The sequence below is a fragment of the Anguilla rostrata genome, chromosome 3 (assembly GCF_018555375.3).
Source record: "Anguilla rostrata isolate EN2019 chromosome 3, ASM1855537v3, whole genome shotgun sequence".
NCBI lineage: Eukaryota > Metazoa > Chordata > Actinopteri > Anguilliformes > Anguillidae > Anguilla > Anguilla rostrata.
The window spans coordinates 58,197,308-58,214,224 of record NC_057935.1 but is presented as its reverse complement, the minus strand read 5'-3'; the positions used below and the strand labels follow the sequence as shown (position 1 = coordinate 58,214,224).

At 45.6% G+C, this 16,917-nt stretch overlaps 1 protein-coding gene across 5 annotated transcripts; it reads left to right on the top strand.

The window, feature by feature from the left end:
• The first annotated feature begins 5,666 nt into the window (after positions 1–5,666).
• On the top strand, positions 5,667–16,542 carry LOC135251330 (cortexin-1-like). 5 transcript variants are annotated; one of them, XM_064328672.1, is made up of 3 exons: positions 5,667–5,816; positions 5,938–6,008; positions 12,546–16,542. In XM_064328672.1, exon 3 carries the CDS (start codon positions 13,718–13,720, stop codon positions 14,180–14,182), a length of 465 nt encoding a protein of 154 aa, XP_064184742.1. In that variant the 5' UTR covers positions 5,667–5,816; positions 5,938–6,008; positions 12,546–13,717; the 3' UTR covers positions 14,183–16,542. The 5 variants fall into 5 exon arrangements, with proteins under 5 accessions (XP_064184742.1, XP_064184741.1, XP_064184744.1 ...); XM_064328671.1 differs by having other exon boundaries at positions 5,935–6,008; XM_064328674.1 differs by lacking the exon at positions 5,938–6,008 and having other exon boundaries at positions 5,679–5,816.
• Positions 16,543–16,917: the final 375 nt, after the last annotated feature.

Below are 16,917 nucleotides of genomic sequence, written 5' to 3'. Positions count from 1 at the left end.
GTTCTGGAGAAGGGATGTGTTGCATAAGCTCATTGTTAATTTACGGTACGTTACGTCTCACGAACTAACTTGGCATTTGCTTAAAGAGCCTGGTGTGATTAAGACTCCCCTTCTCAGCGCTGGAAATTAAAAAAAAAAATTCACAGTAATGGCAGATAAGATCAGGGATTTAAATTAACGGTCCCCGGCTGCGGCTGCGGCCGCGCCGTCTGTTTCTTTTACCAGTTAGCGCGCGGGTCCCACGCAGCCGTCTGTCGGACTTCCGCGTTGTGAGAGTCTGGCTCCGGAGCGCGTGGCGGTGTCACATTCCGCTGTCCGTTAATTGGCGCTCCCACCGCGCGCACGCGGCGGGACTGCAGCAGGGGAGCGTCTCCCAGCCCCTCCTAACCTCACGAATTATTCATAAACGTCTCCGACGACTCCTTGGGGCGACCCCAGACCATTACTTCATTAATTGCGTAATCATAGCGCTAGGTACAATGTCACACTAGTCCCACAAACGGGGCCAGTTGATGATGTAACCGGAAATTTCTGCACATTTGTGGAAGTAGCTAATTTTCATTGCGGACCAGATAGGTAGGTGAGAGAAGTTGGGATCGTCAACACCATCTGCAGTATCTTTGTAATTTTATCAACCACCTCTCCCTACCCCCCACAAAAAACAAGTGCTTTTCTACCTCATCTCTTCAGGAGGAGCTGAGAGGGGAGCTCCCCGCGGCTCCTCTGTTCTTCAGTGAGTGAATACATTCTCATAAAGACTTTGGGCTGAACAAAAACGATTCAGGGCTTCGGCTGTGGATGCTCCCAGCTGTCTATGCCACGGACGGGGGCTACTAGTCTATTCTAGTCTAAGGAGGAGAGACGGGTATTTTGGGGGATTTTTTTGGGTCATTTGAGGGAAGCTGCCAATTCCCAACCCCCAACCGTGATTAAAAAAAAAAAAAAAAAAAAACAACAGAAATTTGGAAATCTGATTGATTTCCTGTGGAGGAGATCTATGGAGGAAACCTGGCAGATAGACACCATCGTGAGCCGAAGCATATGCCCACTGCCCCAAGACAGTAAAAGTGCCGTTTCAGCTGCAGCAGAATTATTATTTTTATATACTACAGGTGCCTGCAATCATAATCCCTCCCCTCCTTCAGGATCACCATCTCCCCTCCAAACCCCCAACCCACCCCCCACCCCTTACCCCTTTGTGGGGTACTGGAAGAAACCATTTTGGTTTATCAGGTAGGCTTGATGTTAGCAGTTGATGGATTCCATCCAATTACAAGCGAGAGTCCATAACAAAACTCTGTGCCCATCTATTGCACAAACACAGGAGATATTTCTAATTAACTTTATCAATTATGCATTTCCTTCGTTCTTATTCTGTGTTATCAGACCCGAGGATCCGATTAACTACCCCGTGCCTTTTAACAACGCTCTCAATCTTTTTTTGCGTAGTCTTGGGGAAAAAACGTGCAATCTACGTTTTATTTACCTTTCATTTCCTCCCCATATGAATTATTTAAAGGGCGTTATTTTGGCAAAAGGAAAAATAATGGAACTCATCAATAACAAAAATCAAGAAGAGTCAGGCTGGTTTGTTTGTGATAAGAATGCATTCTTGATTCTTATTGGACAATTCTTCAGTTGTCGGTGGGTCCATGCTCTAGATTCATTTCAGTACCATTACATAAATACACTAAAAAAAGGTGTTTATAATTAGTTTGCTTAGTCACCATTGTTCTTCGAGAAAATATATACTGTAGAAAGCAGCTGATGAACACCATGTGTTCTCATTAAGAGCAACTTTTTATTTTGTTTTTTAAAGTAGTTAAATAGAAGCACTTGAATTAATGATACTCTACCTTTTTTCAGAGATCACATTTTCGGGAATCACTGTTTTAATATGGCATCTCTTTTTATCTTTGTTTTTGAATTTGTGATGTTAAATATGCGATGGTTATGTTTCTGATATGCTTTAGCAGCACTGAAAGAAGTGGAAAACTAATGATCACCATGGAAACATATTCACTGCATGCCTATTACATGTTTATTAACCAATGAATAGGTAATAACACGTTTATTACATTTTCTCTTACAATGACTCAGAACAGTACAAAAAAGCAATGATCCTTAATTTCAGCATGAATGAAAGTGTAAAATGGTCAAAGTCAAGTACAAATGGAGGATGATCTATGAGCAACTTGTTTTTTTTCCCTTTTATACGTATCCCTGGCCAAAAGAAGGTTTTTGTTAAGGAGGCTGAATCTGCTAGCTTAGTAATGGAAACTCCAGCATGAGGGCACCTGGTTCTGCATACTCCTGTAACCCAGGGAAACCCACGGAACATTCCGTCTTCAAACTGATTGAGTTTATCTAAATCAGACTTGCGAGATGGGTAATGGGTGATGGACAGGTGAGGGTGGGAATGATGGGATGGCAGGGGAGGGATGGGGGGGTATGGGGAGTGCCTGAATTCCAGAGTATAGGATGGATACTATAAACAGGAACCTGTCTTTTTTTTTTTTTTTGGATTTGTGATGTCAAATAAGTTCAATAATTTTGAAATAAGGAAAATCAGGAGCTCTCGAGATTGTGGCAGTGTGTTCGAACCTCAGAGGACGTGTGTGCAAGCCTGGAGCTGGCGGATGTTTGTAGCATCGAGACTAGTTTACAGCTGTAGTTGTGTCTCCCGAATTGGTAAAGGATTAAGAAAAAAAGATGGCGGAAGACTATTAACCCGCCAAACCAGTAATCCAATGGGCTTCCAGACATGGAGGCCCCGTCCGTTTTGCTGCATGTTTTTAATATTCATAAAGGGGGCGAGGCCAGGGGCAATACTATAGCAACGGATGATGTGCCCTTCGGCCTGCCTTCATTAATATTCATACAATGTAAACCGCAGCAGTGCATGATAAAAAAAAATGTAACTGCAATATAGCATCAGAAACTCTTGATAGAGAGGAAAGTAGATTAGTCTATAGCAGGGGTGCCCAACGGCGTTCCTGGAAATCTACCGTCCTGTAGGTTTTCACTTCAACCCCAATTTGGCACACCTGATTTTACTAATAAGCAGCTCAAAGAGATCTCTAGTTGTTAAATGAGGGTGTGCTTTCTTACGGTTGGACTGAAGCCCCACAGGACGGTAGATCTCCAGGATTAGGGTTATGCAGCCCTGCTCTAGCTGTCTGAATGAGGATATGCTTCCTTAGGGTTGGACTGAAAACCTACAGAATGTTAGGTCCCCAGGAACAGGGCTGGGCAGGCCCTGCTCTGGGGAATGTCTGTTGTTATGGCTGGCGTGGGCACACACACTTATTTCCTGTCCTCTCAGTGAAAGTAACAAGGGCTGTTCATCAGGGCTTTGTCAGGCAGAAGGTCAGGATTTCAAGCACAAATTAAATTCCTGTTAAGGGACAGAAAAAAGTAATCAAATGTATAATTAATTGAAACTTGCGCTTTGCAGTTAATTTGGGAGTCTGGTATATGTCTAGTCTCATTTGCTACACACACCCCCCTCACAAACACACACACGCGTGCACACATTTTACAACTAATCAATTACTAAAAATGTGGTCCAAACTGAACCTTCATATTGTACTGATTGGTGGAGAGAAAGATGCTGGAGAACCATCAGTCAATCTTGACCTGTCAGAATGTTGCTGACAACGGCTTCTCTTCTCCTCCTATCACGATTCAGGACTTCGTCTGTAACTGCCAATCAGGGCGTAGAGGGCGGAGTCCTCTTGACCTCCCTGCCGTGTGGGAGCAGGGGTTTAGGCCAGTGTCATAATGAATACCTCTAGTGCTCAGTTTGGCATTACTGGGTACTCATTGCGCTGTGTGTTTTTAATTCAGTCCTACTACCTGCCGCAGATCACACTTCGGTTGGAAGTGTGAATGTATTTTTGACTCTACTGTAGGCTTTATTGGTTTGTGTTGCGAAAAGATTGGCTTTCTTTGCGAGGCGTGAGGACACAGGGTGAACTTGTGATGCTTCCTCAACACTTCAGCCAATTTGGGAAAATTCCACCTGTTTATGTAATCTTGTTCATTCTTGACAGACCGTTCGCTTGAAAAAACTATACATTCTAGCGCTCCGCTTAGCCGTGGCGGATCACCTTTTGTATGCTACGCTTGCGCGTGTCTTCCTGTGGGAAATTTTCAGTTTATATCAATTTTTTGAGTGCGCTCGCGATATGCTAATGTAGCTTACGAAGGCAGTGCATGCAGCTACGCAGGGCGTTCTGGGATTGGAACAGACCAGAAATTAGAGAGATTGGGTAAAATTGGCATCTTTTTGTTATTTATTTATTTTTTTTTCGTAAAAACACAAGCATTCGCATCATAATTTGAAGGTTCATGTGGAAAGGGGGGGGGGGGGATATCAAGTGTAAATTTGTCATTTGTGGCCTATAGCTAAGATGCGAAATGTTACGGACAGCGCAGAAAGATTTACTGAAGGAAATGGATGTTTCTGCTTTGGAAACCAGTTACTTCCTTTTCCAGTATGCAGACCTACTTAGCTGTGAGATTAGAAACAATATAGGGTTCAGTGGTTAGATTATTCATTTATGGTTATATTGCCATTTGAAATGAATTCCTGATGTCACACAAGGTCATAACGTGCCTAATTTGCATATACAAGAACATTCTCCTGTTGGCTGACCTTTTTAAAAATATCCGTTAATGCGAACAACTTTCTTGTGAACTTTTTAAAGGAAGATAAATCTGCCCACAGAGCAGCCGTACTTATCCAAGCAGGAGTGCATCTACAAAGACCAATTATCACGACAAGCTCTCAGCCTGTGAAGCTCCTATACATTCCGCGCTGTGACTCTAATTGGGCGTAGAAAAAAAATTCATGGGAGTCACTTTTGCGTCTGTGGTTTTGGTGATAGCTGGACTGTATAATTACATACTCGGTTATTTAAGTCGCTCGCTTATTTATGGAACTGCTAATTCCCCACGACAGCAGTTTGGGATTCTTTACTGTTAACGCGTAGTCCGCTGCGTCGAGCGGAAAGTTACAGGCCAGTCTGTCAGTCTCGGGACAGTCTCGTTTGCCTCCGAGCGTTGGCGGACAAAGTCCGCGTGCATGCGGAAGAATGCCGATTACGCAACGAAGGAGATTGCCAGTCAGCCCCCGGCATTTGGAATGGTTACACGAACAAGCTTCACATCAAATTCAAACTAAAATGCTAAATGTTAAATCAGCTTTGGTGGATTACCTGTTACTCTGAAATAGTAGCATTGGATCCTTCTGGTACCCATATAAACAATGCTAATTTGACACGGGTTTCACTGTGTAGGCCAAATACTGCACGCGAGTAAATGGGAAAAATAAACATTCTAATTATTGTTAACAATCATGAGTGGAATACATTTTGTAATGGTAATGAACTTAGGGAAAACGAACCAGAGAAAAGTAGGATATCTGAGAGCATTTCAAAGGCTACTTGAAAAAAATACTATGAAATTTAAGTATTAGCCACGCCACAAAGAAGATAATCACTATTCTGTATATTTATTTTGTATATAATCGATTGTTATTAATATTTATTTCGCATGGGCTAATTTCAATTTGAAATCTAGCCAACGTAAATGTTTTTTAAACAACGTTTTCGCGCGGAAAGGTGACTGGGCCCTTTAAGAGGCTGGGCGCGTGTACGGTCCCCCTTTTTGAACAGATGGTCGCCTCGAGCGCGCTGTTCTCCGAGCTGATAAAGAATCGCGGCGGACTGTCGCGACCACGAGAAGTTTTTTTAACGAGCATTTGGGTGCGTGCAGTGACACGATCAATATAACAGCACTGAGAAGTGCAGGTAGGTTATGCGCGTTGCTCCTTATTTGCTAACGTACGCTTTTTTAGGCAATCCGTTATCTGAAGTGTTGCTTTACGACTGCAGACCGTGTTTCCTTCTTAAATTGCTAAATCGTTAGCAGGTTGCAGAGGTGTTCGGAACGGTGGGAGAGTACAGATCAGTGCGGGTTCCATATGGGAGGCTGAAAGCCAGGTAATTCGTTTATTTGTCAATATTTCATTCAATATCATTTAAAGTAAAATGTAAGATCTTTATGTCCTGACATTACTTTAGTAAGCTCATACTATTCGTTTATTGCATGTTTTTGTTTGTACCAAATGTTCTTTTTATTTAATTTAAAAAAAAATGAATTATTATTATTATTTTTTAAAGATTTCACTCTAGAATTTGGCGTGGAGGAGGAAGCGTGAAATATATTCAAGGAAAAAATTATGATAATACAAGCGTCTCGCGGAAACTTCGAATGTGCAAGGGAGTCACCGTTCTAGGACTGTGCATTGATTGAAGATACGCGGAGCGTGAACGATGCTCGTATTCTGTGCGCTGCTGTCTTGGCTCGATTCGGTGTTTATATTAGTTAGAAATGCTATTCTGTTTTTTGTCGCTGGCTTTTTCTTTCACAGAATAGAATAAGCAAGGCATAAACGTTGTTATAAAATAATGTAAATCTGACGCCTGACCGTTAAGCTTTTGCGTAAAGTAAAACGCAAAATGTAGGCTAACTCAGATTAGACCTTTTTATCCGAGCAGAATCATAAATGCGGCCGGCTGAATTGTACAAACCACCTTCAGCTGCTGAGACAAAAGTCTTTGGGTAATATTATTTATTTTCTTTGAAACGGAGGTAGAGTCTTAAAAGCAGCAAGACGATATCCTAAGTGCACTTGTAAATCCATAGTAATTAGTACAGTGAAATTTAGCGTATTAATACTTGGGGACGAAGAATACTTATTTGGCATTGTTCATAATGGTTGGTGTTCCATAATCTTGGTATACCACCGTATGCTAACAAAGATATTCCACCTATTTTACATTAATTACTAAGGTTATCTGTCCGAGTAATTGGACTGCTTTGTTGCTGCTACTATAATTAATACACAGTTACTACATACCTACAACTTGTTGCAGAACAATGCGTAGAACTGTAGTGTATGGTTATGTTTAAAATGTACAGTTGTACACATACCATACAAAGTTAGCTTTAAATTTTTTGTTTAGTATAAAAGGTAAAAATGCCTCATGCATTTTCAGAAGCCGTCTGGAAGCTCTGCCTTAGAACATTGCAGGGCAGCTTCTGTATCACGGCAGGACAATCCGATTAAATAAAGGCTCGGTAAATAAAATCAATAAAAATGACTGTTAGACCTTGTGGGTTTTTTTTTTTTTTTTTGGCAACGCTAACGCCTGGCGCAAATGTGTTTCTCGAAAAAATCAAACGAGTCTCTCCTGCCAGTGGACCTGACTCACTGTGAGGGGGCTAAGGCAAAATTCAGGTCTGACACACCACACAAATTTGGGATATGTAGGGGGGTGTGTGTGGTTGTGTGGTTGTCCAGTGTGTTGCCCGTTTCAACAGTGATTCCTGAGCCCTGTGATGTCACGCATCAGGGCAGACGAGACGGGGCAGTCGAAGGGCATCTCTAAGGGCATCTCTAAGGGCATCTCTAAGGGAATCTCGATGCCAGTCCCTTCAGCGCACAGGATACAGGAACACTGCTGATAACAAAAAATGCAAGTCGGTTTTACAGTAAAGCCTTAGGAGGAATAAGTGTTTCCTTTCTTTCAAAGGGGGGGGGGGGGGTTATTAACAACACCAGTGGGACCACGTAAATGAAGGTGTGTCCTGACCCGTTGCCTGCTTAACCACATATCTCACTGAATGGTATTGGTATTTCTGTTGCAAAAATGCAATAGAAATTAAAACTACTCTGAAAATGTATTGCACGTATAGTTGATAATGACCAATCCCACACAAATATATTATGTTTATTTCTATTGGATTTTCATGAGCTAGAAAGGTCCTGTTGTGTCTGTCCTGCAACGACCACACACACACCACTGTGTCAGTGACCTGTGAGGTTATAAAGCATTATAACCTCAGGTTATACAGGACTATAACCTCGGGGCACACAAAGTCACCCAGCTCTTGCTGTATCTCTCTCTGACCACTTGCTTCTCTCCAGACTCCTGACTCCCTGCAGGGGTGCAGCAGCCTGTTTGTGATGACATAAGCGTTTCCGTTCCTTCTGCGGCTCGGTAAATTCCTCACCCCCCCCCCCCCCCCGCCATTTCTTTTCCCCGTGTGTATTTTCACACTTGCCGTTTTTACGCCTTTTCCTTTTTCCATCTTTCTTGTTCCACACCCTTCTCTCTCTCTCTCTCTCACGCGCGCGGCTTTTCCGCCGCGAATAAGGCACTCTGGGAGCTCTGAGAGCTGCGGGGTGTGCAGGTTTCTCCTGCTCGCCAGACGCTGCCTTGACCCTTTCACGGGCGTGAGGTCACAAGCGTGTGATTAGAGTGTTCTTAACTTAACATTCTAACGCTGATGTCACAGTCGCTGCCGGGCGGTCACTGGAAGCGGCGGAGTTCTGGAACACTGACTTACAATTTCACCAACTTAGAGTTTGCTCTTCAAGGGGTGAAATGATCACTCTCAGTGCAGTTTTGATTTCAGGTCACTGGCCTCTCCTCGTTTCTTGGGTCTGAATTAGTTGCAGTTTTTTTTTTGTTTGTTTTGAAAACGAAAACCAGCAGATCGTGTGCATGGCTCTTTGAGGGCGAGCATGAATGCTGCTTGGGGCCCTTAATGTCGACGCACATCTCGTTATCGAGAGGCTGTTGGCAGCGTCTCACTGCCGGAGAAGCTCGGCTTGTAACAGGAAACGGGGGGAGAGGTCGGAAAGCGCTCGCACACGAGCGAATCATTCCGCGAACCCGACGCACGGCTCGGACCGAGGTGTTCAGTCACGGCGGTACGGTCTGTATGCACCACGGATCATGGCAAACTCACAAGTGCAGTTATCTCACACAGCCCAGGGCTGGGGTCTTATTTCAACTTTGGGGGCTTTGGATTGGGGGGGGGGCACTAAAAGTACCAACCAGTACAACATGATAATATTGGGGTTGAGGGGGAAATTGATGTCTGATGTTGGGGGAACATGACCCCCCCCCCGTTATCTACATCCTACATACAGCTGAAAAGTGAAATGAATCTCACTGTTCATGAGCTGAATATTGCCATCCCCCTCCCTCTCTATGTAGCCCTTTGTCTTGTTTCCTTCAGTGTTTGGTGTTCCTTGTCTGGTTTCCTTCTTGGTTCAGTTCTCCCTTATCCCTGGACTGGCTTTATGTATCCTGTATTTCATACAGTTTTCAATTTCCCGAATACCATTATGATCCTGTATAGTATACAGTGGGTGTCAAACTCCAAACTCCCGAAAACCCCACACCCCCTCCATTTTCACTTGTAGGGCTGAAGTACCACACGTGCGTGTCAAGCCCTCTTTTAATTTCGGTTTGGTTGAGACTAATATCGGTTGATTTAAGAGGCACTTCCCACACGTGCGCCGTAAGAGCGGGACTTTATTTATGATGTCATTCTTGTTCCAGTGTCAGTTTGACATTCACAGATCAGAGTTACGTTTGAAAATTTACACATTTTTGTACGGAAATGCGAATGCAAAAAAAAGGAAAGAAAAAAAAACACGATTCAGATTGGCTTTTTAAAACGTCAAACGTTTTGTTTGCGCGGTGAGCGCTTCATCAGAGCAGCGGGTGTTTAAATGTAAATTCTGACCTGCCCTCTCTCGCTCGTGTCTAAAAAAAAACAGACTACGCCCCTTTTTAAAAAACAATAAACGCCTGTTCTGCATTCACACAAGTCAGTTTCTGAGCGGGTTTCCAGGGAACTGAAAAGAGTGTCTGTTATCGTGAAAGGGCATTGCTCTGCTCCAGGAATGTTTTTTTATTTTTATTTTTTATTCCGTTTGGATGATGCTTCCAGCTCATTGGGAGTGAATTGCAGCGTCCATATTTATGTGCATGCACAGCCAGTCCGGGCACCGCATGGATACGTGAGCAGGGTTCTCCTCCGTGGTCAGTGCGTTATTTTTAAAAGGTCAGCTACGCTGAATTTTCCTCTTTTTTAAAATCTTCTTCATCCCTGCACGCTCAGCAAAAAAAACAATGGCGTGATTAAATTTCCCTTTCTCCCTCCCGTCTTTTATCTCTCACACTCTCTCTCCCTCTCCCTCCTGCTCTCTCTCACACTCTCTCTCTCCCGCTCTGTCACTCTCTCTCTCCCTCCCTCTCTCTCCCTCTCACACACTCTCTCTCCCTCCCTCTCTCACACTCTCTCTCTTTGTCTCTCTCTCTCCATCCCTCCATCCCTCCCTCTCTCACACACTCTCTCTCCCTCCCTCTTTCACACTCTCTCTTTGTCTCTCTCCATCCCTCTCTCACACTCTCCCCCTCCCTCTCTCAAACTCTCTCTCTCTCCCTCCCTCTCTCACACTCTCTCTCTCTCCATCCCTCCCTCTTTCACACTCTCTCTCTTCTTCTCACTCTCTGTGGTGTGAAATCACTGGTTTTAATCCCAGCAGCTCTGTGTTTAATTACTCCTCTCCTCGTTCTCTCTCTCTCTCTCTCTCTCTCTCTCGTTCTCTCTGAGAAGTTGGGCCGGGCTGCCTGTGTGCGGGAGTGTCCGTTTTACTCGCTGAAAAATATCAGAAAATAAAAACGTTCGAACGTTTAAATGGTTGTACGCACAGCTGTGTGGGGATCAGACTGGACCTGTTCAGAGTAAACTATAATAAGTGTGTGTGTGTGTGTGTGAGAGAGAGAGAGAGAGGGTGTGTGTTGTGTATATGTTTATATGTGTGTGTGCGTGTACGTGTGCATGCGTGTGTGTGCATGAGTGCGTGTGTGTACGTGTATGTATGTGTGTGCGTGCACGTGTCTGCATGCGTGTGCATTTGTGCATGTGTGTACGTGTCTGCAAGCATGCGTGTGTGTATATGTACGTGTGTATGTATGTGTGTATATCGAGTGTATAGTGCCTCTGTACACACACAGTGTGTAATTTTGTACCAGGTCATGGGGTGCAACCATCTGCCCCTGTGTTGGGCCCTGCTGGTCACTGTCCTGTGCGCTGAGCGTGGGACGCCCGTCTGCCAAATGACACCCGCCTCCCCCGACCACCCCCCCCCCCACCCCTCACGTAGTGTGTTCGGTGTGCTTCAGCTTCTACACTGAACAGAGTGGCTGCAACCATCTTTACATCTCTTTCTCTCTCTCTCTCTGTCTCTCTGTCACTCATTCTCACACTTTTTTTCTCACTCACCCTCTCTCTCTCTTTCTCTCTCTCACTCACTCTCTGTCTCTCTCTCACTTTCTCTGTTTCTCTCTCTTGTGTGTATGCAGAAATATGGAAACGCATTCGAACATGAATGTAAACTGAACTGAATAATTTCTGTATCTAACCGTGCTAACAACAGCAACAACAACCACCGGGCTATATCATAGTAATAATAATAATATTCTCTAATAGTATTTTCTCTCTTTCTCTGTCTCTGTGTCTTTTTTCTCTCCCACTCAGTCTTACTCTCTCTCTCTCTCTCTCTCTCTCTCATCCCTCACTCACAGAAGGCCTTATCCCTTTATGTAAACGTGTCTTTCTTTTTTTTTTTTGAACATTATATTTTGCATTTGTCAGAATTTCTATTCTGAACGCGTTGTACCTGTACAGAGAGGCTAGTTTCTTTTTTGTATGGTTACTCAGTGTTCCTCTCAAACCCACAGAGTAATGGATTTCACTGATGAAGTGCCTTTCATGGATCAGACAATATTTTGAAGTGGGGGGGTGGGGGGGGGGGCAATGTGGTCACGGGTGACTCATCTCACCCACAGCCCCCACCCACAGCCCCCACTGAGATGACGCACGGGGGCCATTTTGCAGGAGAGAGCCCCTGTGGGCTGGGGTTGGGCAGGAGAGAGAGAGAGAGAGAGTGGGCGGGGCTTGCTTGGTTGTAGCCAATGGGACCGGCACGTGAGTCAACAGGTCAAAAAACGGCGGTCAGATTCGGTGGGATTTTGGCTTGGAGACCCCGGCGTTCTTTTTTCGGGAAAAACGACGTGAGTGCACGGCGTTGTCGTGTTTTTTCAGATTTTCCAGAGCGTGTGGCGAATCACGCGTGAGGGCACATCGCCATCAACAGCACATAGACCAGAGCGTAACAGAACAAAACCATACTCGACCCCCAACGATATCCCCTTAACTTCTACGGTGGGCGCGAAGCACTTTTTGCATTAAGCGACGTACAAAAAGTGCATTTCATGGTCATGGACAACTACAACACACAGGTTCTGTAAGATACAATGCTATTGCATATTTCTAGCCAAGAACACAGTTTAGTTCACACAGTTATAAGAGGGAGAATTTAGTCGTTGCATCTCTACAACGTGCCTCCGTTTATTGAATAGACCCTTGGATGCTTGCAATAGCAACCGCTCTGTCCAGTCGGGTCCAATCGGTGCTCAGTGTTCATGCTCACCATCTCTGCTTTCAGAGCAGAGCGTGTCCCTTCTGAATTCATGTAGGAGGCAGCAGCAACAGGCAATGAGCGCAACAAAAAATGGAAGCCAATTTTATTTTATTTTTTTTTAAATGGAGGGCCTCTGGTGATTTATAATCAGCGCTTTAACACCCATTTTTTATTTTTTTATTTTTAGGGGCATCTGACCCGGAGGAGGGCGTGACTCAGCACGGGGGAGCCCGTGAAGGAAAGGGCGTGAGTTTTTTTTTTTTTTTGTTTTTTCGTCAAAAAGGGTCGCCGCGGCAACAGTCTCCCAGGCAACACACTGACTTGACTTCCTTGTCGGGGAAGAACAGCTGGACCCTGTCCATCGCCGCTGACCTCCGGAGACTTAGGCTCTCCACCGATCAGCATTCAGGAGAGGGACACCTGGGAAAGCGCGGACGGCTCGGATTGGCTCGGTAAAATAAAGAGAGGAACCCATCGCTACGCGGGGACGTTATTAATATTAATATAATTATTAATAACAATAATCTCTGCACAGCGCTGTTCTCCATGCGCTGTGCACGTCCAGGACTGTGTTCATAGGCGTCAAACGCAGTTCTTCAGAGAAGAGCACACGTGTAGGAGTCTTAATGGCAGTGGCAGAGCGTTGGGCAGTGGAGCGGGCCATCTGATTGGTCAGCATCGATTGAATCTCGCTCTATGGCGGGTTGCCTTGATCAGAGGAAATAAATACAAGCTGTTTCCCCGGTCACTGTGGATGCCCAGGGTAACTGGCTTGCACGGGGCGGCGAGAAGACCATACCCACGAAAGATTTGAACCTGCAACCACACCCCCGACCCCCCCCCCCCAATTACCCGTTGTTAATTACCCTCCGTTGCTAACCTGCTGTCACCCGGTAACGAGCCGCCAATCACAGGCCAGCCTCTCCGTCATTGGTTCGTCACCTCTGTGAGGCAATTAGCCAGAATTCCCACCCTCCTCTGCACCCCCCTCCCCCCCCCCCCCGCCCCACTCCTGTGTGATGTGTTTCAGTTTTAACACGTTTCGGGGTCCCTGTCAGCCACCCGCGCTTTAAATAGCCAAGCGCCGCTGTCAGTTCATTTGCACCTCCTCTCCTCCCCTCTCCCCTCCTCTCCTCTCCTCTCCTCCCCTCCCTCCCTCTCCCCTCTCCTCCTCTCCTCTCCCCTCCTCTCCTCTCCTCCCCTCTCCTCTCCTCTCCTCTCCTCTCCTCTCCTTGTCGTAAATACACCTGTTTCACACCAGAATCTGTTTGGTCAATAGCCTGATCCGGACTACTGTGCGTGTGTGTGTGCGTGTGTGCGTGTGTGTGCGTGTGTGAGTGTGAGTGTGTGTTTGCGCGTATGTCTGGCGAGCTGTCAAAAGCTGTCAGCCGCCCCGATTCAGACACAGACACAGACGCAAACAGCCCGTGGGGATCCCCCGCTCCTGCGGGATCCCGCACGCCGAGCTCGGCCGCCAATCTGGCAACCCTGCCGGCGCTCCACCCGACCCTGTCCACGGTCTGCAAGTTCTGCCGCCGCGGCGCCTGGACGATGAACGATGGCCCCGCCCCGGACTACGAGCCCCTCCCGCCAGGGCCCTTCTCCGTGGCCGGGGCCCCCACCGCGCCCCCCCTCCCCCTGGACGCGTACACGGAGCAGGGGGCCGGGCTGGTCTTTGTGGGACTGCTGCTCCTCCTGCTGGCCGTGCTGCTGGTGCGCTGTTTCCGCGTGCTCCTGGACCCCTTCAGCCGCATGCCCTCCTCCTCCTGGACCGACCACAAGGAGGGGCTAGAGAGGGGCCAGTTTGAGTATGCCCTGGTTTAGCTCCTCCTCCTCCTCCTCCTGGACTGACCACAAGGAGGGGCTAGAGAGGGGGCAGTTTGAGTACGCGCTGGTTTAGCTCCTCCTCCTCCTCCTCCTGGACTGACCACAAGGAGGGGCTAGAGAGGGGGCAGTTTGAGTACGCGCTGGTTTAGCTCCTCCTCCTCCTCCTCCTGGACTGACCACAAGGAGGGGCTAGAGAGGGGGCAGTTTGAGTACGCGCTGGTGTAGCCCCCAGACCCCCCCAAACACCCCCCACCCCCCCAGGACGGCATCTGCCCACCTGGCAAATACGGTCGCCGACCACTTAATCTGCAAATGTGCTGTTTTACAGTGACATGTCATAATGGGAGGGGGCAGGGTTTGGATCCCCCCCCCCCACCACCCAGTGAAGGGGGGGGGATGGAGAACCTTTGAAGAACCATTAAAGAACCATTAAAGAACCCCTAACGAACCCCTAAAGAACCTTTTGTTCCAGGCCTTTCATACAAGGAGATGCTCAACCTTTTGAAGTTTGATTAACAATCAGTCACTTTCTTACACACTGCCCCCTTGTGGTTGATCTGTCACTCTGTCCCTTCTTGTCATTTCTGACCTGTCTGGATTGCTTTAGATTTTTTACCTCATGGATGATGGACATGCAGCCCGGTACCACCCTCAGGCCCCCTGAGTCCTGTGATTTGGGTGGGGACCAGATGACAGGACCAGTCTTGGCGTGTGAATTAATCTTGAGCTGTCTGGCGTTCAGCTGTGCCAGACCAGGTTTTTTTTTTTTTTTTTTTTTTCACACACAAGACCAGATTGGTGGTATAAATAAATATTACTTTTTGCACTTAAATTTGACTGTGTGTTTGGACTGAGGCGGATCAAACCAGTTTTTTTGCTCGACCGTGAAGATGAAGAGGGTGGGGGGTTTGGGGGGGTTGGGTGAGGGGGAGGTTTGGGCAGCTGCTAGTTCCTTAACCCATGCTGAAATGCAGCCCTGAGAACCTTGACTGGGCCAATAAATCCATAATGAACACATTCACAAGAGGGGGAAAAAGCCTTCATTTTAAGGTGTGAGATCACAAATATATGATTAGGATGTTCTTAACTGAACATTCTAATGAAAAGCAATGGAGTTCTGGAACACTGGCTTTAGAATTTTGAAGAAGAAAAAAACATTCCAAAAAACTTGCATTTCGAAGGGTTAGATTGTACAAAGCTGATGTGTTTGTAGGTCATACAGTGTCAGGGTGTTAGTGCAGAAGTTGTAAAGCCAGCTAATGAATAAATGTACCTGTTCCTGAGTATTGGTGCTCAATTTCATGAGTTTTGATCGTATATATACCTACCGCAAAGTACCATTGGTTCTCTGTAGTGTTAAAAAACAAGAAAGAAAGAAAGAGAACCTTGCTGTGTTTGCATGAAGATATTTTTTGCTATATTCAAGATGGATGGCTATGTTCAACCGTTGGATCTTCGGATTCATCAGCAATGGAAATAGCTGGAAATGGAAGGGGTTGCAGAGTGTGCTGTGCCATCTCGCTCAGGATAAACTATCTCTGTGTTATAGATATGAACCTTGGTCCAATCATCTATGGCAGGGAGTGTTGTTCCTGAATCATAAAATGCCTCTGAAATTGTTACACCAAAGAAGATTACCCTCTATGGTACTCTGCCGTAAAGTGGAGGTATGTCATATTTGAGAACAGCATGCTGGTTTCAAATCAGCCTCTTTTATATGAAGCTGATGATCTATAACTTCAAGCCAACATTCCTTCCCAGCTAATGTGTCATGGACCTAATTGCTCCAGGCAGTGTTTTTTTCCCCTTTGTATAAATACCAATTCTGTGTGTGTGTTTGTGTGTGCGTGTGTGCATGCATGGGTGGGGCGTGCGTGTGTGTGTGTGTGTGTGTGCATGCACGGGTGTGTGTGTGTGTGCATGGGTGTGTGTGTGTGTGTGTGTGTGCATATACTGTATATAAACACTTATTGTATTGGTGGTTACCAACTACTTACTACATTGCCCTGTGAACCTGGCAAGTTTGGTGAAAAACTGTTTACTCTAAACTGTAATGTTATTTGATTTTTTTTCTTCTTCCTAGAACATGAGATTGATAATCTTTATTTTTGTATTTTGGCTCGAGTTCGGAGTCCCTTTTGCTATCAGCCGTGGGTATTACTCTGCTTTTTACTTGAATGTTAACAAGCTTTTATTCTGTCTGGGGCCAGGCGAGGAGCGGACGTGGGTGTTTTGTGCTTTTACCGGTTTGTGTTTGTACAATTTGTAAGTGCACTGCCACTGGATACTGCCCTGTTTTCTTTGTAAAAACAGGGTTTTTTTTGTGTGTTGAAATAAAGTGGGGTTTTTAAAATCAATATTTGCCACAGATCTACTGTGCAAACAGTGTGTTTTTCTATTGTTAAGCGTGTATATGTATTTTTTAAAATGATAACCAGATCAAACCTTCACAGTCCTGGAACCTGTCAGATGCAGTTAAACGATATCCTACATCTACATGGCTTACCGCCTTGGAAAATAGGCACAAATTGTAAAACACTGATACCATTAAAAAAAATTCAAAAACAAATGTATTTTTTAATGCAAGTTTTAATACTCTCGCGGTGTGGTTCACGTGGTGTGTGTGTGTGTTTATGAAACCGTATTAACCAAACTGATTAGTATCGCCTGGTTTCCTTATGAACGCACAATTTTACAGCTACTGTTGTGTTTGAACGCCTTGTAACGCCATC